Below are 22,233 nucleotides of genomic sequence, written 5' to 3'. Positions count from 1 at the left end.
AGGTCAAAAGGCCTCAGAAAGTTTATTATTATATTATAACAGGAGGACACATGCTTCTTTAAAAGCATTTTTTGAGAGCCTACTGTATCACAGGCATTGTGCTAATGACCCATGTGATCCAGAAGCAGAAATTTAGAAAATCAGATATGAGCCTTTTGGGCACTCTGCAGCAGGTAAATAACAAATCAAAATTGTATCTAGAAGTGAAGCATCCTTGGTAAGATTAAGAGGCCTTCATGACAGGTACATTTGCAGCAAACGCTGTAAGGTTACAATCTCTATCAGCTGTCAGACGTTTAGAAAGACCCTAAATAGGGTATTGAGATCCTAATTCTTGATTTTACTTTCTCCTAGAAGTTGTCTGAGTGGTGATTTTAGCTGAGGCTATCAGTCAGGAAAGGATGGGTCTTGCTGTCACTAATTTCCAATCAGTCCTCTTGTAGTAGGCAAATTTCTCTACCTTTCTTTTAATTTGTCACCATTTCACCTCAAATTATCCCGAAAGGCCATGACCTTTGGAAATACCTTTGAATGTTCAAAATCATCTGATCCAGCCACATATAAACCTGGTCATAAATTATGGGTAATCAATATCAGATTACCCATAATTTTATCTTCACTCATTCTTCACACTGTAAATCCTTGATCCAAATACAAAGCTATTATATAAAACTATTTCTTCAACATACCAACAACAAGAATAAAACAGCTCCTGTAAATAATTACCTTTGGGATATGAAAGAAAATGTAAACATTTTATTTGGCAGTTGTTTCTGAACACATGAATAAATAAATGGAAAAGTACATATTAATATTTCTTTTTGGAGTAACAGATACCATTAAACGCTTATTTACACATCTTCACTGCAAAGAACAGTTACACAATTAAATTTTGTCTTATAAAAGGTAACTTCCCACATCACTGGACTGGACAGTTAAGGATGGAGATACTGGTAGTGCTTGGTTCTAGCAGTCTCAATGTTTGAAAGGCATTCATTTGCAAGTGTGATAAGAAGAGTCATCATGCATTGAGTTCATCCGGGTCATGTACTGTAGAAAATTTCTGATGGCAGCCACAGAATTTGGTGTCTCATGCGCTTAAGTCAACTATGACATGTTTGTAAATCTGTGTATTTCCCTTAAAACTGGAAGCAAAAAGAAAATTACGTTTATTAATGGACACATGTGTGAATGATCTTGGTGCCTGAACATTTAATTCCTGAAATTTCACAAATTTGGCTTTTTCTGCATCCCAGTTATACACTTGAGTAAAGGAGTAATCACTTCCAAGAATTGCATATTGGTAATTATTTATCTGAAGAGGCTGGAACACCATGGATCCTCGCGACGGCATCCTCTGAATATCCTGGAATGAGGAGCCTCCCCATTTCATGACTTTGGAATCACCAATGAATCTTGTCAAGCAAATGTACACGTCCCCTTTCACTGAGAAGTGCTTCACTGCGTACACATCCTCCATGTTAGGAATGTCAGTTTGGTTAGTGAATAATTGTGTTGCTTTGTTCCACTGATAAATTACAGGACGCTGGGAACTACTGGACAGAATTAAATGAGGCGTTCTGAGTGTCTGAGGTGTTCTGACTATTTCTAGATATTCCACATCAGTGTCCCTGTACCACGCGTGTAAGGATTGATGGGAGTAGAATCCGTTTCCGTTCCATTTGTAAATGGTAGTAAAACCAGCTTTTGAACTGTCAGCAACAACAAAGTACCAGTTGTTTTCAATCTTGAATGTTTCAATGTCATTGGGTTTTCGGATTTTGAGAATTTCAATATCCTGGATTTTTATGAATTTATTTGCAAAACTGTCTCGTTTATAGATGTGAGAGCCACCAAACAGCTGGGCCACAATAACATAGAGCTGAGTTTCAATGACTATAGGCTTGCATACTACAGTGGATGTGCCTGGGAAAAGACAAAGGAGAGGTTAGTTGTGTGGCCATCCTCTTTTGGAGCATGTAAACATGCAGGCTGGGGCCATACAACTTCCACCCAAATCAGCCTGAAACAAGAGATCTCCTTGGTTGATTAGGCAAGGCTGGTCTCCAAAGCCCAATGGCAGCAGTGTCCTGAAGTTCTGTGCCTTTGTGCCTCATGGGGCCTTGTTACCAACAATTGAGTTGTTAACGTCATATCCAGCCTGCTCTAGACATTCAGGACACACAGCTATGGCCCGAGTGTTCTCTTATTTCTTGCAGAAAGAAAGCATTACTTTCCCTGACACATCATGAGTTAATCATAATTCTAATGAAAACTACTGTTTACTGAACATCTATTATGTGCTTTCTCAATTTACCTCATTAATTTTCCCAACAATCTTAAGAGATAAATATTATCTCTTTTTCCACATGAGTAAACTGAAGCTCACAGAGGCTGTTTTGGTAGCAGAAGGCAGAGTTGGGGATTCAAAGCCAGGCCTACCGGTGTGTCTATGCTTTTAACCCAAGCTGGGGACAAGTTAGCTATTCCAGGACTTCAAATTTGGGTTATCTAAGATCTTAGATAACCAAAGGTTAGCATTGTGGTCTGGGTAGCCCATGGCTCTACTGTAATTGTTTTGCTCTAAGTCTGAACTGCTTCCTGCTCTAGAATAACTTGCCTTTCCCCTGCAAAGAAAGAAGATGCCACCTTTCACTTTTCTGGAGCTTTAGGTCACTGGTGGCAGGAGTGAAGAAAAGGAAGAGGAATGTTTAAGAAAATCGAAAGACGGGGTCAGCCATGGGCAATGCTCCTGAAAGTTATTTTGGGAAATCACAGAAAATGATGTGGGATCTGTCAATGGCCTAGCTTGATATCCTTTGGGGAAGACTTTGACATTTATCTGACCTGTGAGATTCTGATCTCACAGAAGGAGTTTGGCTCTAGAAAATCCAGAGACAGCTGGGCAAATCTGGGCTTTAGGCCTCTGCTGACTACAGCTCTAGTGCGGGGCAGAAAGTTCTACATTAACTCTTTCTACTAATTGGTTTCATCCATAGGCAAGGTAGTTTTCTTTGTGACTCTTTTCAGGGCTAAACTGATTGTATGATCTTAAGAAAATCATTTAACTTCTCTGAGGCTCAGTTTTCTTTTCTGTACAATGAGACTTTAGACTAGATTAAGGATGGCCACCAGATTCCAACACGTGCCAATACTGATTGGCTCATTGAGCGTGATTGCCTGGGGAACTGTGTTGAGAAGGATTCTGTGGCCGTGTCTGCACTCTGCATGAACGATTACCATGATAGATTAGTGGTGCCTGTCTAGAGTGAAGGAAGGGATAATGACTGAGTATGGGACACATATTTGTCATCTGCTACGGTTCGAATGTTTGTGTCCCTCCAAAATTTATGTTGTAGTTTAATCCCCAGTGTAATAGTATTAAGAAGTGGGGTGTCTAGGAGGTGATTAGATCATGAGGACTCCACACTCATGAATGGAATTAGTGCCCTTGGAAAAGGGCTTGAACGAGTCTGTTAGATCTTTTTTTGCCCTTCTGCCACGTTAGGACATAGAGAAGGCACCGTCTTTGAAGCAGAGAGTGAGCCCTCACCAGACCCTAAATCTCCTGGTGCCTTGATCATGGAGTTCCCAGCCTCCAGAACTATGAGAAATAAATTTCTGTTCTTATAAATTACCCAGTCAAGGTATTTTTTTGTTACAGCAGCAGGAAGGGACTAAGACATCATCCTAGACAAGATGAGCTGTGAGGTGCCCTCTGAAAGTTTGCAGATGTATGATTTATTTCTCTTGTAAGTGCTCATCTAAACAGCCATTCAAAGAAATTGATGAACCATACACAAGTAAGAAGAGCCTGTTTCGACTGCACAAAACCCTGCTATAGTCTGCTGGAAAACTTACGGGGGCCTAGGGAAGCATGACCTTCTTCCTTCAGAAAGGAGAATTCGAAAAGAAAGGAGTTTCTTTTAGATTCTAAAATGGTCTCAGTTTGGAAGGGATCCCTTTATTTAAGCAACCCCAGCCTTGAGCAAGCCCTGGACCTGTCTTGGTCCTTTGAGCAATGAGGGTGATGGCTACCAGCAAAATCTATCATGACCCTTCATGCCTTATCTAAAGGGTTGCCTTTTATGGGGAGATGTGAGTGCTCTTGAGAGCAGATTTAATGGTATTAGAAGCTGAAGCTGATATTAAAAATTGTAGAGGGAGCCCTATGTTCTAATTAATGACTTATAATTTTAAAAATTATTAAAATGGGAAAGAAACTTAAGAGATCAGCTAAGTAAGGCCAGGCAAGGTGGTTCACTCCTATAATCCCAGACCTTTGGGAGGCCGAGGCGGGTGGATCACTTGAGGCCAGGAGTTTGAAACCAGCCTGACCAACTTGGCAAAACTCCATCTCTACTAAAACTACAAAAATTATCGGGGCATGGTGGCACATGCCTGTAGTCCCAGCTACTTGGGAGGCTGAAGGACAAGAATTGCTTGAACCCAGGAGGCTGAGGTTTCAGTGACCCCAGATCATGCCACTGCACTCCAGCCTGGGCAACAGAATGAGACTCCATCTCAAAAAAAAAAAAAAAAAAAGAAAGAAAGAATTAGATTCCATGGCCAAATTAAGGGTGAAAATATGGGAAAATTTCCTCACTGCAGGACTTCTCAGATTCACAGATGTATGTATTACGAATCTACAAGACCAAGATACAGTTCACGAATTTATTGAACCACAAAATCTTTTTTGTTACAAGGCATCCATTAACATTTTGTAGAAGAAATGTTTGTGCAACAAAGTTTGAGACTTATTGATCTAAAATAACCTTCTTATCTTATAGTTAAGAAAAAGGGGTTGGGGGTATCCGTGAGTATGAGCGGCTCGCCCAAAGAGACTGTGGCAGAACCTGGACTAGAACTTCTGATTCACCATCCAATACTTTTCTTTGAAGAAAAATAATCAAATATTTACTGTTTACGTATTATACTAGACCCTATGCTAAGTTTCTTGAATATGTGTTCACATGATCTTATTAACAACCCTGTGAGTTAAGTATTAATATTCCCGTTTTACAAGTGGGGAAATTATGGCTTAGAGAACAATCCCAGGTCATTTAGCAAATGGTAGAGTTGGAATTCAAATGACTTTAGGTCTGCTAAAGCATTCCCCTATACCACTCATCTTTCCTTGTTGCCCTTGGCTGAAGCAATTTAACTTCCCACTCAAAATATTATTGGGCTTTTCATACCTGTAATGTTGTCATAATTCCGGAAGGTCTTTTCCACATGGTCCCATTCAAGGAAAATGCATTTTCCAGTAAAAGGCTGAGCGATGACTACATACTCATCATTCAAATAAGAAAAGGTGTCTATGGACAATGATTGATAAGGCAGGTCTTGAGACTTTGCAAATTCTGCAAAAAAGAGGAAATGATAAATAACTGTGAGCTAATACCTCTTTCCTTGGCTGGATCTCAAATATTCATAAGAAATACATGTATTTCAGAGAATAGTAAAATGGCCATTTTACTGTTCTTTTAAACGCATGAAGCATTGTCAATGGTTCATAATTTTTTAAAATTAAATTGCTCAGCTGGTTTTAAGATATAAAAAATATAAGTTTCTGCATATGAAAAAAAAAAGGTAGCTCTTATTTTAATATTATGAGGTGGAATGATTGAGTACATTACCTGTAATGATGCAATCGAAATCCTTGGAGGAGAGGCTATTGATTTTGCGCTTCTTGTATTCTGGGGGGCCTTCACAGTAGATGTCTTCAACAGTTGCATTGGTGTGGCCAAGCCATTCCACTAGCCATTTCAGTTTACAGTCACAATTAAATGAATTACCCCTCAGGTCCCTGAAAGACAAACTTCAGCTGCTTTTGCTGTACAAGGGCCCTACCCACACAGGAGAGAGTTCTACATGAACAATTAACATGTGCAGAATGACCTTACCCGGCTTTACATCCTGCCCTATAACCCGCCTGGAACCTGACTGACCACTCACTTTGGGCTCAGAGAGTTAGCACCATGCACACTTGAAGACTACCCAGTCAATGGAACCTCATCACTTACTCCCTCTTGGATCCCCAAGTGGCTTAGTCTAGGGCTGTGCTGTCAATAAAAACAGTATATGAACCATAAATGTAATTTAAAATTTTCTATAGCCACATTAAAAAAGTAAAAAGAAGCAGGTATAATTCATTTTAATAATATGTTTTATTTAACCCAATACATACAAAAGATAATCATTTTGACACATCATCAATATAAACATTATTGAGATATTTTACATTCCTTTTTTATACTAAGTCTTTGAAGTCCAGTGTGTATTTTATATATCTTAATTCAGATGCTAAATTTTACCAGAAATAGGTGATCTATATTTAGATGTCATAAAATTCATAATTGAAAAAAATAGATGTATATACCCAAATTGTTCCAAACATACTTAACATTTTCCAATAATTGAGCTGAGAATCAGCTTTTAAATTTAAATTTAACTGTTAAAAAAGTAAGTAAAATTTAAAATTCAGTCTCTCAGTTGTACTAGGAGCACATTTTAGGTGCTCAGTGACCATAGGTGTCTGGTGGCTACCCTATTGGACAGCACAGGTCTAAAGGACAGAATGTAGTGATTACTGTAATGTATTTAATTAAATCAAGTGAGCTGTTTGCTTTTCTTCTTCCTCACAGACATAATTAATCCTGATCCTCTTCTGTGGTCTACAAATTCAGTTTAAATAGGAAATGACTTTGACACAGCAGAGTTACCACAGACATACAATCGCTCATGCCTGTAATAAGTTATACAGCATAGACCATTTACATTTCCACATATGACCCCAACTCACCAAGTTCTCTGTGTATTTGCATTGCTTCTGTTCAGGAATTCCACCTCCTTTCCTGGTCACACAGAATTCTTAAGATAGGTGCTGCCTACTCTTCACACCGCACATAAATAATTTTTAAACGCCCAAACATTTAAAAATGTTTTTTAGAGGATACTTTCAAGAAAGCCAAGAAATCCACTAAAAGGCAAGTTGGCATGGATCTTTGTACTTCTAAGATAATTCTTGATTTGGGCATGTTAGAGTAGGTCCAAAAGGCTAAACCCATCTTGGGATTCCCTGGAGACTGAGCCAATTTCAATATTTTTTTGTTTTGTTTTTCACTAGTGTAGGGTATAGACTGACACAAAAATGGGGTAAAGGATCCCCAACAAGCTACATCCCACGTCACCCATGGAGTGTGTTCTAACTTCCAAGACACTCCCAGAACTGACCTAGTCTCCCAGGAGAACCCTGACCCACACTAATGAGTGGCAACCTTTCAGGCTACTGTAAACCAGAGAAGATAACTATGGTCTGTCCAGGACTCTCTTGGACGAATCCTGATTTGGGCATTCTCCTGGAATTAAACCATCATTCAGGAATTGGGGTAATAGACATGGAGGAGGGGCTGGGGAAATACTGCAAGGAACAAAGAAAGTTTTTCATTAGGCTACTGATTTGAAGTTAAATACTGGGCTTGGAAAAAAGTACTTGACTCAGATTTTCTTTTTGTTTGTTATTGGAGAAAACTTGTTTTGAATATACAGTCTACAGCAAAGTACCTGAATACTTTTTTTAAAAAGCTTTTGTTTTCATGTATCTTTTCATTTGTTCCTGTATTCCACCTTATGACATTTAAATACCTTTCTAATGTTCTGGAAGGCAAATAATGAAGCTGAATTGCTTTTGAGAGGTTTAGGCATATATTACTTGCTTTGCTTACAGCAAAATATACAAATTCCTTGCAAAGATCTTTCACTCGGAGGCTTAAAAGTCAAAGTTTGAAAGCTCTTTTGTTTGAAAAAGGGTCAAAAATAATTAAATTCATTCCCTTCCTGGGGCTTACGCCAAATTCCTGGGGATTAAGCTTAGAGTTGTTGTTCAGTCTAATGAGAAAAAAGGCAAACTTTTCTCCCTTCCCCCACTTCCTGCTCCATTTCTCTGTTGACTGACCAACCCAAGGGTGTAACCTTTCATCTTTATTCTGTCAGTTTCCCAGACTCCTTTATGTTTTCCCTTTGTAGCCCTATTTCCTGAACCTCATGAGAAAAAAGAGATCTTGAAATTTCTAGCCGGGTCTCTTCCCACCCTGTCAAAGTCCCTTACCGTCGCTCCCTGCCATATAGACACACACTTTGTCAAAGGAATGCCTGGGTGCCATATATTCAGAATTTCCAATGATAAATACCACAGAAGATTCAAATGTTAGTCTATGTAAATTTAAATTTTTGGCCAGTTAAAAATCAGATTTACAAATCCTAATTTTAATTTAAAAGCCAATTAAAAATTCTAATAATCAATACCAGGCTTCCTTGTTAATGACTGCAAATTAATTAATTGTTCAGTGATTTCTTAGGTCCTCTTACACATTTGTTAAAGAATCCAGGCCTTTGAAAATATCTTTTGGGAGTGTCTGAAGATTGTTGTTTGCAAGGCTCCTGGAAAAAAAAAAAAGTGATGTAAGCTGTAGTCATACATTAAACAAAGGAATTTACTGATAAAGTTTAGTTATGGGTCTCTTTTGTCATTTCCAGCCTACTAAATGACTTGTGGTCCTTCTTTTACTTCTGAAACACTACTCAGATTCCTGCTGTTGTCCTTTCAGTTCCTAACCTGTTCACTTCAACACCCACTCCGTATTTATTTATTTTATTTTATTTTATTTCTTGAGATAAGAGTCTCGCTCTGTCACCCAGGCTGGAGTGAAATGGTGCGACCTCAGCTCACTGAAACCTCTGCCTCCCGGATTCAAGTGATTTTCCTGCCTTAGCCCCCCATAGCTGGGATTACAGGTGCCCACCACCACACCCGGCTAATTGTTGTATTTTTAGTAGAGACAGGGTTTCATCATGTTGGCCAGGCTGGTCTTGAACTCCTGAGCTTCATGAACTCCTGAGCTTCAGTGATCCACCCACCTCGGCCTCCCAAAGTGCTGGGATTACAGGCGCACTCAATATTTAAACAACACTTTATGTTGGTTAAAAACAACAATGATTCCTGGGCATTGATCTTTCCATTTAGAACAGAACACGGGAGAGTCACACTCTTGGACACTCAGTCTAGGGGATATCTCCCAAATGATGACTAACCAAACTGGTGAGTGTCCATCTCCAAAATGCCCCCTCTCCTCCCGCCTGGGCTGCCCCTTTCTCCTTGCTTGCTCCGGAGAGCAGCCAAACCTCCAACCCACAGTGCCAATAGCTCTATCCCTTCCCCAGCACATCCTTTCTCCTTTCTGAAGCCCACGCGGCCTTTTCCTTTCTAGCTCCATTCATTCCACCTCAGAAAAAAGTTTTCTTATAAATACCTATCCAACCATTCTCTTTAATCATCTCCCTCTTTCTCCTTCTTCTGGTTCTTTTCCTGTGATCACAAGAATGATTTTCCCTTTCCCTTTCTAGTTGTTCTTCCACAAATCACTAGAATGATTCTAATCAAGGTTAGTGAGTAAAAAATTGTCCTGATAATGCCAAGGAAAGGGAAATGTGTCCCTAGTACACAAATATAGCACAGTGCTAATGCTGTATGACCGGGGAAGGTCACCAGGTAGTGTAATTTTCTATTTTTAACCAGCACCATATATATATATATACACATGTTATAAACTTTTCTTAGAGGTTTTTTTTCACAATAAAATTAAAACTAAACTAAAAGTAAAGAGCCCATACCATTAGCCTCTAAACCCTTGAAAATTCTCTCGACTTCCCTTTAAAACATTCTCAAAAGTCTATGTCTTCTACCTCCACTAATTAAATATAAGATTTCTCAAGTGCAAACATTCAAGATTTTAGAACTTATTTTGAGTTAGTTACGTTGTTTTTCTGGGTTTTAGAAATTACTACTAGTTTAAATGGTTCTCAATGAACCTTGGAATGTAAGAATAGGAACTGAGTCAGAACGTTCCATTCTCAATGGTGGTCCAATTGTGACAAAGAGCATGGCTTTTGGAGTGATTCTGAGCTACGTTTGAATCCTGACTCCAGCATTTACTGGTTGTGTGACTTTGGTAATGTATCTTCTTGGAAATTCAGTTGTTTCATTTTTAAGTGAAGATAATAATACCTTATCTCATAAGATTATTGGAAAAAGAAAATGAGATAATCAAGGATGGTGCAGGCATCTGTACTACTCTCAGTGGAGTGGCTGGCGTCAGAAGAGGAGAATGGCTTCTGTATGTACATTGTCCAAGAAACAAGTTTTAGAAACAGACCATACGAATGAGCTGCTATGGCTGTCCACATACAGCAAAATTAACAAAATGCCACTGAGGAAGACTATTCAAGAGAATGTCTCCATAATTCATCTTACTGACTGGTGTTTGAATGAAGAGATTTTCTGATGTCTTGGACCAGTCCAGAGTCACTCCCCATGTTATGTGTCTCAGTTTATTTTCCGGCACAATGTGGCTTAAAGTTATCTTACTAACTTCTAAGTGGATGTCCCTTCCTCTGAAGCTGGCAAAAACTGCAACTGGCTGCAGGGCATAAATTTAGAGGAGGTTGAGTCACAGGACAGTGGGTACGCAATGATTAAGCAGTCAAATCCTGAATTTCTACTGCCAATAGGGCTACACAGGAAAAGGCACTGTGCTTGTCTTACTGTCCGAGGGGAATTCTTTTTTTTCTTTTTTGAGACAGGGTCTCACTTTGTTGCCCAGGATGGAATATAGCAGCGTAATCACAGCTCACTGCAGCCTCAACCTCCCTGGCTCAAGTGATCCTCTGGGCTCAGCTTCTCCAGTAGCTGGGACAACAGGTGTGTGCCACCATGCCCAACTAAGTTTTTTTTATTTGTAGAGACAGGGTCTTGCTATGTTGCTCAGGCTTGTCTTGAACTCTTGGGCTCAAGCTATCCTCATGCCTCTTCCTCCCAACGTGCTGGGATTACAGGTTTAAGCCACCTACCCTGTGGGATTCTTTTAAACAATGGGTGAATCTGGAAGTTCTACTTCCTACCCAAAGGAGCAGAGCTTTAGCCCTCACACGATCCACGTGCAAGATAACCACAGAACAGATGGCAAAACAGAGCTGCAGACTCGGAGCTACGGGGCTTCCGGAATGGAGAGGCAGTATTTTTGCATGACAAGATGGAGGGCTTCTAATTCACCAGAACTGCGAGATGGGGCTGAGAAAGACAGGCTGGCCTGATGGGCTGTGGGATGAGGCATTGCATTTCCTGACAACTTCTTGTGACAGAGGCTCTTGCCTTGGGAACCAAACGGTTGGGGAGGCAGGGGAGTCAGAGGGAGAAATGGTGGGTGGATTCGCTGAATCCAGTGTCAACCCTTTGCTGCTTCGCTACCAAAAATTCAATGAAATCCTTGCCCACAATGGACTGCTCTTAGAGGAGAAAGGATGAAGCTTCATGTCTAGGTTTGGTGAGTGATGGGCATGAGAAGTCTGCCTGGATTCACTAAGAGAAGCAGAATCAAGAGGAAGTAAGATTCAGACATGAGAGCAGGGCTTCCAGACACCCAAGGCCGGGGAGCTGGAGTTCAGACAGCTTCCCTAAGTCTCTGGGAGGTCCCAGTGACATCAGGGTACATTTGGATAAAAGTAAAGCAGGCAGTGGGATTTGGGCAGAGAACGACTTAGGAAAGCAATGTTGACAGAGCCTGAGAATTATTCTGCAAAAAATATAACAGTTTGCTAGGGTGCGGTGGCTCACGCCTGTAATCCCAGCACTTTGGGAGGCAGCGGTGGATGGATCACCTGAGGTCAGGAGTTCGAGGCCAGCCTGGGCAACATGGCAAAATCCTGTGTCTGCAAAAAATACAAAAATTAGCTGGGAGTGGTGTGTGCCTGTGGTCCTAGCTACTCTGGGAGGCTGAGGTGGGAGGATGGCTTGAGCTCAGAACTTGAGGCTGCAATGAGTCATGATTGCACCACTGCACTCCAGCCTGGGTGACACAGTGAGATCCTGTTTCAAAAAAAAAAAGAGATATATATAAAGGATTGTGTAAATAAACGATGGTCCATATGTAACATGGAATATTTTGTAGGAGATTTTAAAAATGAGGTAGGTCTCTAGGATTTAATATGAAGTGATACCTAAGTATAGAGTGTCATCTCTCTGGAGCAAGAAGGACAGATAGATGTCTGTGGATACGCAAAGAAAACTCTATCAGAAGATACAAAAACTGTTGATTGAGGTCGTATCTTGGCGTATGGTTACTGGAATCTTTCACTTTTCCATGTAAATACATATTTATGTTGTGAGTTTTTATCATCAAGCATATATTATTATTTTATAATCAGAAGAAACAAAGAATAGAGTTGACTTTTTGGAAGGATCCTGTTACTTAGTACTTGTACATAAGTATGGTTCTGTCCAGTGAGGGTTCAGTCACTCAAAGTCAATCATTTGGCTGCATTCATCAACTTCCAAAGCTCCCTACAGGATTAGATTAGGAATTACTGTCACGGCCCGAACTCCGGGGCCTAAGTGGTCAGATCATGCAAATGTCTTTCACAAGACCTCCTGCAGGAGGGAGCTGCCTGTTTTCTAAAAAATGCCCATGCAGTTTCAGGCCCTCACCCTCCATGGAGATTGGGACTACAAGGTTGTCCAGGCTTGAAGCCACTGCTATGGTTCTTTGCCCCAGCTTAAAGTCAGCTGTGATGAGGGCCTGTTGCCTCCACAAATCATCATGGGCATCTGAGGGCTTCAGGGAGATTCGCTGCAGGAGAGAGCTGCTGAGGGCACTGGGACCAGGGGCAACAGGAAAAAAAAGGGCAAGTCACGCGACGCTCCCTGAAACCTCCTCAGCATTTAATCATAAAAACAGGGTAAATAGAATGAGATCTGGTGTTTATCAGGGAATTTAAACAGCTAGAGAGACTGAGATAGCACTTTGTGGGTTAGAGTTAAGGTTATTTTAGGGTTGATATTAGGATTATTTGATTCTTCAGATTCCACCTCTGCATTGAGTTTTGCTACCAGAAAGCAAAATACCTGGATAAAATTTTCGCAGTTCTGCCTTCATCCCACTCCCAGCTTCACAGAGTAGTGACTTAATATTATTATTAACTTTTCCTCAACAGAAGCTTTCGTTGCTATATGTTCTATGTGTTTGTAAAACTGGTTGTAGCTATTCTTTCCTGCATCACTTAGTGTAGTGTAGTGGTTTAAGTGCCAACTTCATCCAAATCCACCGGGGATTAAATTTGAACGTCATCACTCCTTGGAATGTGTCCTTAGCCAACTTAATTTAACCTCTCTGGGTTTCTGTTTTGACATCTGCAAAACTGAGTAAAGGGTATGAATTTCACTTATTGTGAGAATTAACACATGTAGTTACTAATATCTTTATATACTTATCTTTGTAATGGATTCCAGGAAAAACTGTATCTGCAGGTGAATTTTAAACCTTATGTGTTAAGACCACAAAATTAATCTTTTTCTTTGTTGTTATAGTCATTAAACAGTGATATTAAATATCTAAACACTTTAAAATATTCACTTCAGGAAGCTGAGATCATCTATTCTTTCTGCCTCTCTTAGTAAGGAAAATCCTATGCCTTGGTATTCTTAAAAGTTCCATCTTTTACTTTTACTGATACACATATACACATACACACATATATACACATACTACATATGCACATATATATGTAATAATAATTATTTCTTCGCTTCAAGAAAAACTGGAAAGTGCAAAAATTATTTTTTAAAAAAGGAAAGAAATAATAATTATCATAGGAGAAGTAACCACTGTTAAGATTTAGTCATGTTTTCTTCCGGCCATTAATGCAGAGCCCATCAAAAGCAAGGGATTCTGGAAAGCCATGTTGCTAGTCCTGCCCCCCAGGGTGTCTACTCCTTCTCTTACCTCTAGAGTGTTATGACTGAGAGAGTGTCACCCTGAATTGCGGTAGGGGACCCTCCTTCCTCTGCAAAGATCTGTTAGCCAAGGGTGAGGGTTAAACAGAGCTGAATTTTAATACTAGATGTAAGAATTCTTGATTCTTAGGAATAGGAGGAAGAAAAATTATGAAGGACAGAGAGGCAAGGAGTCCCAGGTAGCCACCAGAATTGTCAGGAAAAAGACTTTCTATATGGTATGGTTTAAGGAGTACCAGGCTCCTGCGTTGGCCGAAGCTGAACCCTTGCCAGTCAGACTCATTTTAGGGCCCAGAACTCAGCCACAGAGTACAGGGGTGATGTGAACAGGGAAGTGGATATCTGAGTTTGAGCTCTGGCTGTTCCCTTTTCTATAAAGTGAATGATCACTGGGTCAGAACGATCTCCAAGTTCTGTTCTTGCTCTTGAATCACATCTTTGTCATTTTCACTGAGAGGCTTATGACTTCATCTTTAAAATTAATAGATGACACTAGGATAGGTGATACTTTAGGCCACATACTTAGGGGTCAGTGCGTTTGACAACAGGCTTTTCCAGCAGATGGAGGTCGCACTGGGTCGCACCAGAATATCCGACTGGGGTGGGGTGGAGCTGATTGGGACAGGGGTGAAGACACAGTCAGTGAGAGACTTGAGGAAACATTTAATCAATGTTCCTTTATTTCTAGGATAATTCTGCAATGAGCACTGGAAGGATGGTTCTCTTTCCATTATCTGTAGGTCTAGTATAGTGCCTGGCACAAAGTAAGCCCTCAATAGATACTTTTATTTATTTATGTATTTATTTATTTTGAGATGGAGTCTCACTCTGTCACCCAGGCTGGAATGCAGTGGCGCTATCTTGGCCCACTGCAACTTCTGCCTCCCCAGTTCAAGCAATTCTCCTGCCTCAGCCTCTTAAGTAGCTGGGATTACATGCATGCGCCACCATACCCGGCTACTTCATGTGTTTTTAGTAGAGATGGGGTTTCACCATGTTGGCCAGTCTGGTCTCGAACTCCTGACCTCAAGTGATCTGCCCGCCTTGGCCTCCCAAAGTGCTGGGATTACAGGCATGATAGACACTTTTAAATGAATGAATGAATGAGGCAGGCTGGAGTAGATGAGAGGAAGCGTACGTATCTAGGCAAAGAAAAGAGCAGAGGATGCTCCTTTGAGGCCCCCTGTGCCAAGGCACTGAGGGAGAAAGCTCAAAGCCCCGTGAGTGACTAGTGCAGTCCCCACCAGCTGGTGTGGACTCCTTCAGGAAGGACCCTCCCTCCCCACAGCCCCACTGTGGTAGAAATCCCAAGGCAATGTGGAGGCTCTTTAAAGTGTGCCTTCAACTAAGTACCATTCTCTAGGTCCTGATTCACAGTTTACCTAAGAAACATTCTTTAAAACAACTGAGATATTGCACAGCTCAACGTCTAGTTACCTTGAAACTGGCTGAGTAAGGTCAAGTGTTCTCAAAGGCAGATGGCCATTCCTTCTTGACAGAAATGATGACCATTTCCTGCCCTTTGGTGTTTTCATCGTTTACCCAAGAAAACCTCCAATTATGACTGTGGAAGCCACTGGAAAGTCTCCTCTCTGAGGCAACCAGACTGGCTCAAACACCACATTTGTTTCAGTGCCACCGGGCTCTTCTGCTAAGAGAGCATCGCCCACAGCCATCTGGGGTGCACCCAGCCCCTCTGCAATGCAGATTCTCAGCTTGGGTTTGTGTCTCTCTGAGCCTGCGGCGGTGCAAGTGCAGTTACTTTAATTTCATAGAAAGTGTTTAAAGGGGATATACACTCTACCATTTAGAATCCTGATTCAGGACTAACGGAGGTTATGCAGTGAATTTTAGTTTATTCCTACACAGTGGTGCTTACTACATACCAGGCCCTGTTCTAAGCGCTTTGCATATATTAACTCACTTAATCTCAAGACCTTAGGCACTAATACTCTTAATTGCCTTGTTATTCCTCATCCCATTTTAAAAGATTATTATTATAACCCCATTTTACATGCCCAGGCTGTAGCATAGTGAAGCTAAATGGCCTGCCCCAAATTCCACGGCTGTTAAGGTGCAAAGCCGAGGAATTGATCTGAGGTGGAGAAAAGTGCACTTTGAAGCCTAAAGCCTTAAAAATGAAACCAATGGTTCAGATAAATGCCAGCTTTATTAATAAGCAGTAAATAATGGAAAATAAACTTGACCTATTGAGCTGGCAGAGAGACAGTTGAACCCAGGCAGTCTGGTGGCAGAGATCACCCTCTTAGCTGCTACATTGCACTACCTCTTTAAATACATGGCAACGTGAAGGCTAAAACAAAGCATCCTGTGCAACTGATTGGGAACACGCAAGCATCCCGAGTTTGGGGACTGTTATATAGTTCTTTGTACGCCCTCAGTGCTGAGCAACCATTGGATACTCTACAATACATATAGATTGATGATAATTTTCTCCAAATATTTATATATATGCATGCAAACAATGCTGGTTCCACTGGGCCTTATCCACAGTGACACTTACATGGCACACAAAGCAATCATTATTAAAGACTCGTGGGTATTACTAGAAGCCAATACATAATGTTTGAAGATTTTGTCATCATTGGCCATAAACTAATTTTTATTCATAAACTAATTTTTTATTCATGTTTTCCTGATTACCAAAATAACATATATTCATCAGAAAAATTTAAATATACAAAACGATTGCTAAAATATACAAACCATTCAAACATTAAAGTGAAACATGCATAACATTAGGACAAAGATTCAAAATAAAGTAATTGAGAATCTCAGGATTTGACAGGCTTTGAAAGGACTTAACTTTAAGAAGTCTCTGTCTCTTTTTAAGGGTTAATTTGCAGGGGACTGGGGATCTCGCCTGATAGCCGGGTATATATAATAACTTTTTTATTTTTACTTATTTGTTTATTTTCATTTTTATTTTTTCTTTGAGATGGAGTCTCACTCTTTTGACCAGGCTGGAGTGCAATGGCGCTATCTCATCTCACTGCAAGCTCCACCTCCCGGGTTCATGTCATTCTCCCGCCTCAGCCTCCCGAGTAACTGGGACTACAGGTGCCCACCACCACGCCTGGCTAATTTTTTGTATTTTTTTAGTAGAGACGGGTTTTCACCGTGTTAACCAGGATGGTCTCGATCTCCTGACCTCATGATCCGCCCATCTCGGCCTCCCAAAGTACTGGGATTACAGGCGTGAGCCACTGCGCCTGGCCTATAATAACTTTTAAGTTGTCTGTAAATGTCTCTTAGAAATCTACTGACATCTCTGTATAAGAAGGTGAGAAAGTGCATTGTTCCTTTAGGCATGAACTAAATTTATATAAATGCACAGGTAAGGGAGTGGCTTTAATGTTAGGCCAGAGTGGGAACCAGCTGGACCTGAAAGTATACGTCTAATCCCAACTATCTGCATTTTGAGATGAAGTATGTGGGTAGGGCTCCTGTTTTCAGGATCTTTTCTTTCTTCTCTAGTTGTATTTCCTCCTCAAATCATGTCCCATGGAAGGATCCAGCCAGCTCAATAAAAGCTATCTGGTCCTGCTCTAACTGATACAGTGGAGATAGCACCGGACGTCTCATCAAAGACTGTGGGAGATATCTGGCTTTACCACTTAGTAACTGGGGAGCAGCTTAAACTCATGGTGTACCTCCACTTGCTCATTTGTCTATGAATGTAGTGCTACTGCCCTGTCTCTTTCATGGGGTATCAGGAGACTATGATGAAGCCAAGAATATGAGAAAGCTTTGTAACCTCTTCCTGCAGCGCATACAGATTAGAGGGTGAGGTGCTAATTCCTCACAGCTCAAATGTTTGCCTTGATTGGGAAGGATTGATCTGAGGTAGAGAAAAGTGCACTTTGAAGCCTAATGTCTTAAAAAGGAAACTAATGGCTCAGACAAATGCCAGATTTATTAATAAGCCATAAATAATGGAAAATGAATCTGACTTATTGAGTCGGCAGAGGGAAATTTGGGTTTCAGATCCTCCCTACTCCATCTCTCCTTGAAAGACAGAAAGGAAAGAAGGAAGGAAGGAAGAAAGGAAAGAAAGAAGGAAGAATGGAAGGAAGGAATTGTAAAATGAAGACTAGCATAATTCGAAAGGGGAACATAACTTGGGGACAAAGGCCCTCAGTGAGAAAATATTTGTCCAATTTCTCTTGCTAGGCTGAGCTTCTCTAAGGTGGGACTAGCTCTTACTCATCTTTGTAGGCCCTACTCCTTGTAAAGCATGTGTCACATCCTAGAAACTATTTAAGATGAACCATATGGCATTGCCATTTTTGTAGATAAAAAATAGCCTAACATTGGCAATGCCATATGAGTCAACCTAATAAGTGTTAGCTAAAGATGCAAGAGACCTAAGGGTCATATTCATTTAGCCAGCCTTAACCCCTGTTCCCTCATAACACCTTCCCACCTCCAGCACCAGCTCAGAGAGGTGGGACTTCTCTCTCACTGCCTGTAAGAGTCATGCCTCTCTTTGAGGGGTGCCCTTGGTGTTCCTTGAACCTGAAATTTTCTGGATATTAAGTGTATTCTGTACCAGTCTCTCTCTCTTATGGGCTCCATACTGCTAAAGAAAGGGCATCATTAAGACCCACATTTAAATTCCTTTTTCATTTGATAAACATAATAGGCTCCACTAAACAAAATGGGTGTCCTACACTAGGATGTCAAACAGACTTTTTTATTTGCCTTTTTCCTCTTCCCCTTCCCTTCTTCCTCTCCCTTCCCTTCCTCTCTCCTCTCATCTTCCTTCCTCTTTTTCTTTCTCCCTCCCTTCTTTCCTCTCTCCTCCCTTCCTTCCCTCCCCTCCCCTTCTCCCTCCCTCCCTTCCTTCCTTCCCTCCTTCCTTCCTTCCAAGACAGGGAAACATTTTTTCTTGTTCTGTGCATGGAGCCTGAGGGAAACCACAGGCTTTTAGGCTGGAGAGGAGACACAGCTGAATTGAATTGGGCAGGTGAAGCTTATATCTGGGTTCCTCAAAAGGACACCTGAGTCCTACATCCTCCCTACAGCTCTCATGATGCTAAGCATTGGACAGAGGCCATGTGGGTTGGGATGTATGTAAATCTAGTGGATTTCAAGTTGAGGTCATGAACTTCCATTTCTCCTTCCATATGTTTGCTTCTTTTGTTTAATTTTGTCTGAAAAATGAGGTTTGGCAGTGTTAGGCTCTGTGACAAAACTGCATAACATTTATTCTGTAAACAGCCATCTTAGAATCATATCATGTCATTGACATGAAGAGTAGTATTGCAAACACTGTTTTTTTATTATAATAACTCTACACAGAAGCCTTGAAAGGTATGATTTTGTAAAACATATCTGGTCATTAGCTTCTCTTTGCTACAAAACAAGCAACAGGAGAGAAAGGGGCCTGGTGGAGGCAGAGGGACAACCGCATGGACACGCTGGAAATCAGGCTCAGTCAAAGGACAGGAATTTTTGTCTCCTTTGTTCCCTGCTGCGTCCTAGGGCCTAGAGCAGAGCTGGGAATGAAGCATGATGAGAGAACAGGTTAAACTTGACAGAATGACTATGACACTTGGATCTCTTGCATCTGTATCTAGAACTGATAAGATACCTATTAGGTAGGTTGAGAAACAGCTGTTGAAAGGATGAAGAGTCACTGCAATTCAACTATTAAGTAGATGTTCTCATAATTCCATAACTGATCAGCTCATGAGGCATCTATCCCCTCCAAGACTGTTTCCTCATTTCTGAAATGGGGATGATTGTGCCTGTTTGGCAGGATTATTGAGAGGATTAAATGAAAAGTGATGTAAATGTTAGTGCCTTTTCTTTCTATGTGTTTCTAGTTTCCTTAAAATAATCTGTGCGTATGTAAGAGTGTGTATGTGTGTGTGCATGTGCGTGTGCATGCACGTGTGTGCCTGCATGTGTGTGTGTGTGTGCGAATGTGTCTGTCTGTAGGGGGTGAGGGAGGCTAGAAGAAACATGTTTGGGTCATGTTGTTCAGGGTTTCTCAACCTGCCCACGATGCCACTTTAGGCTGGATAATTCTTTATTGTGAGGGGCTGTCCTATGCAGTAGATGTTTAGAAGAATCCCTGCCTTTTACGCACTAGATGCCAATTACATCCCCCAGTTGTGACAACCAAACATGTCTCTAGATATTGCCAAATGTTCCCTGGGAGACAAAATTGTTCCCTGTTAAGAACAACTGCTGTTAGCTGTAATCACCCATTGAATAATTAAATATTTCACTGATAAACAAGTTGATCGGGTACTAATGAAGACATTGTCTGTGGCTATATTATGTTTAAATGTATATAAAGTGAGGGCTTATAGAGGAAAAAGAAAAGCTGATATCAAATTACATAGTCAACCCATAATGATCCATGAAGCAAGTAATGATGTAGATAATAAAGTTATTTCAGGCACACAATTTCCCTGCATTAGATTGCTTTTCTAATTATGGTTGGTTTAGGATACAAATATTAATAGTAATCAATTTCTTGAACACCCTCTGACAGATGACAGGGAAAGATGGCAAGTGTGCATGGAAAGAAATCATTTGGGTTTCTTAAATTTTTATGGACACTCATAAAGTAGGTGCATTAACCACAGGTGATCAAACTGCATTGTCCATTAGCAAGCTTAAAACGTAATAGCAATTTTCATACTTACAAGTGAATTAATGACTTTAGTCCCCGGAAAGTATGTCTTGAAATTGACTTGATGTTGTTGTTTTCTATGAATCTGCAATAAGTTATAATATTTTTTGTCAAACAGTTATAGGAACTTGAGAGTACTTGTCCTGAATCATCATGTTTAAAAAAAGCTTTTTTACTTACAAATACTCTAGATGTGGAAGACCAATAAAAGCATCATCACTGATCACATCAAAGGAGTTCGATGTGAATAACCTGCCCAGAAAAAGTACACAATGAAAATGGTGAAACTGACAGATTGTCAATCTTGGCTGCTTTTATCTCTCAGAAAATGAGTGGGAGTTGTATACAGAAAATGCCTGCATGGCTGTCTGCTACAGTGTTAGTTATGCAGATAATCTATGCAGCATTTTTTTACTCCTAATCATCTCCTCATCAAAGGCTCATCAAGGGGTGCCTGGTGCCCCACTCCTCACAATGACTGCCACCTGCCCTGGGTGGCATTTTGAGATACAATCAGAGCAGCCAAAGCAGCCAAACCAAGATTTTACATATTTTCATGACAAAGGCACTAACAATCTTTTCTACTTGTTGTAGAAACCTCTGGAGTGTTCTGACTGGCAAAAACAATGGTGCTTGGGGTTTTGAGCCTGGGAAACCTAAAAAAATTAAGCTGCATGCCCAGTTGTGCTGTGATATCTCATAAAAGACAGGCAGTTGACACTGGCTCCATGAACACCAACCAGCCTCCTCCTTTGCAAACAGACTGAAAATGGGAAACATGAGGTTCAGGAAGAGTCTTAGACCCATTTTATCACTGAATAGTTGAAGCTTTTACTTGGACAAATATATTTGCAATTTCAAAATCCACAAGGATTTGGTTTTGAAATTACTGCTGAAAAAGAACATTAATCAGCCATCCCACACCCTGTTGAACTCCTTGGAGAACTGAATGAGAGGCTTAAAAGAGATAGTTTTAGGCTAAACTGTACAACAATATATTATGTCATAATGTAATAATAATAATAGTAATTCTGTTAGTAAAACTTACCACTTTTACTTTGAAACCGGGGATTAAATATAACTACCACAAACTAGCTCACTGAATTCACCTCTGAACCTGTGAACTAGAGGAATTAAAACTAGGAGATCTCACTTTCTGAACATTTATGAGTCATCTGTTTGTCATCTGGGATTGCTTCAAATAATCAGAGGAGGGGGACAGCAAGGGGTTAGAGAAGAATTGGCATGAGTTGATAATTTTTGAAGCTGAAAGATGGATACATAAAAGTGAATTTTACTATTTTCTTTACATTTACATATACTTAAAATTTTCATAAAATGCGGAGAATGGGGATAGGAATGAACCAACCAAACAAAAGGAGATGATTTCTTGCATTTCTTCCTAAACTATCAATCCTAGAGTGGTGTTGGATTGTCTTCTAATCCCTTAGGCCTCTAATGTCATGGCTTTGTACCCAGATAATTCACTAGGTTCTGAAAAGCCAGCACTAATGAATAGTGATACATGTTAGAATTCCATGTTACTAAAACAAATTCAAAGCTGTATGATTTCCATCACAGCTTTGGCAATTGTGTCTCTTCTCACTTCATGGTTCTGGAAATCAAGAAGATTCCTCAGCTTGACTCCAAGGTAAGCTAACATCCAAAGGCTTCCTTAGGTTCCAGACTTTCATTGCATTCAGTACAGGCAGCATCA

The 22,233-nt window shown here is 40.5% G+C and overlaps 1 protein-coding gene across 2 annotated transcripts in view; it reads right to left on the bottom strand.

Annotated features, from left to right (window-relative positions):
- Positions 1–719: 719 nt before the first annotated feature.
- LGI1 (leucine rich glioma inactivated 1) overlaps positions 720–22,233 on the bottom strand; it is a 39,775-nt gene continuing 18,261 nt past the window's right edge. Inside the window, exons 3-8 of one of the 2 annotated variants that reach the window (XM_017876772.1) lie at positions 20,697–20,768; positions 20,530–20,601; positions 8,371–8,442; positions 5,640–5,809; positions 5,199–5,363; positions 720–1,145 (exon numbers count right to left, since the gene is read on the bottom strand). In XM_017876772.1, the coding sequence (XP_017732261.1) occupies positions 1,108–1,145; positions 5,199–5,363; positions 5,640–5,809; positions 8,371–8,442; positions 20,530–20,601; positions 20,697–20,768 (589 nt within the window). In that variant the 3' untranslated portion in view covers positions 720–1,107. Of the gene's footprint in view, positions 1,927–5,198; positions 5,364–5,639; positions 5,810–8,370; positions 8,443–20,529; positions 20,602–20,696; positions 20,769–22,233 lie in introns of both variants that reach the window. The other variant, XM_017876770.1, reaches the window with a different exon arrangement.

The sequence above is a fragment of the Rhinopithecus bieti genome, unplaced genomic scaffold, assembly GCF_001698545.2.
Source record: "Rhinopithecus bieti isolate Rb0 unplaced genomic scaffold, ASM169854v2 scaffold_9383, whole genome shotgun sequence".
Taxonomy (NCBI): domain Eukaryota; kingdom Metazoa; phylum Chordata; class Mammalia; order Primates; family Cercopithecidae; genus Rhinopithecus; species Rhinopithecus bieti.
This window is presented reverse-complemented; position numbering and strand designations above follow the sequence as displayed.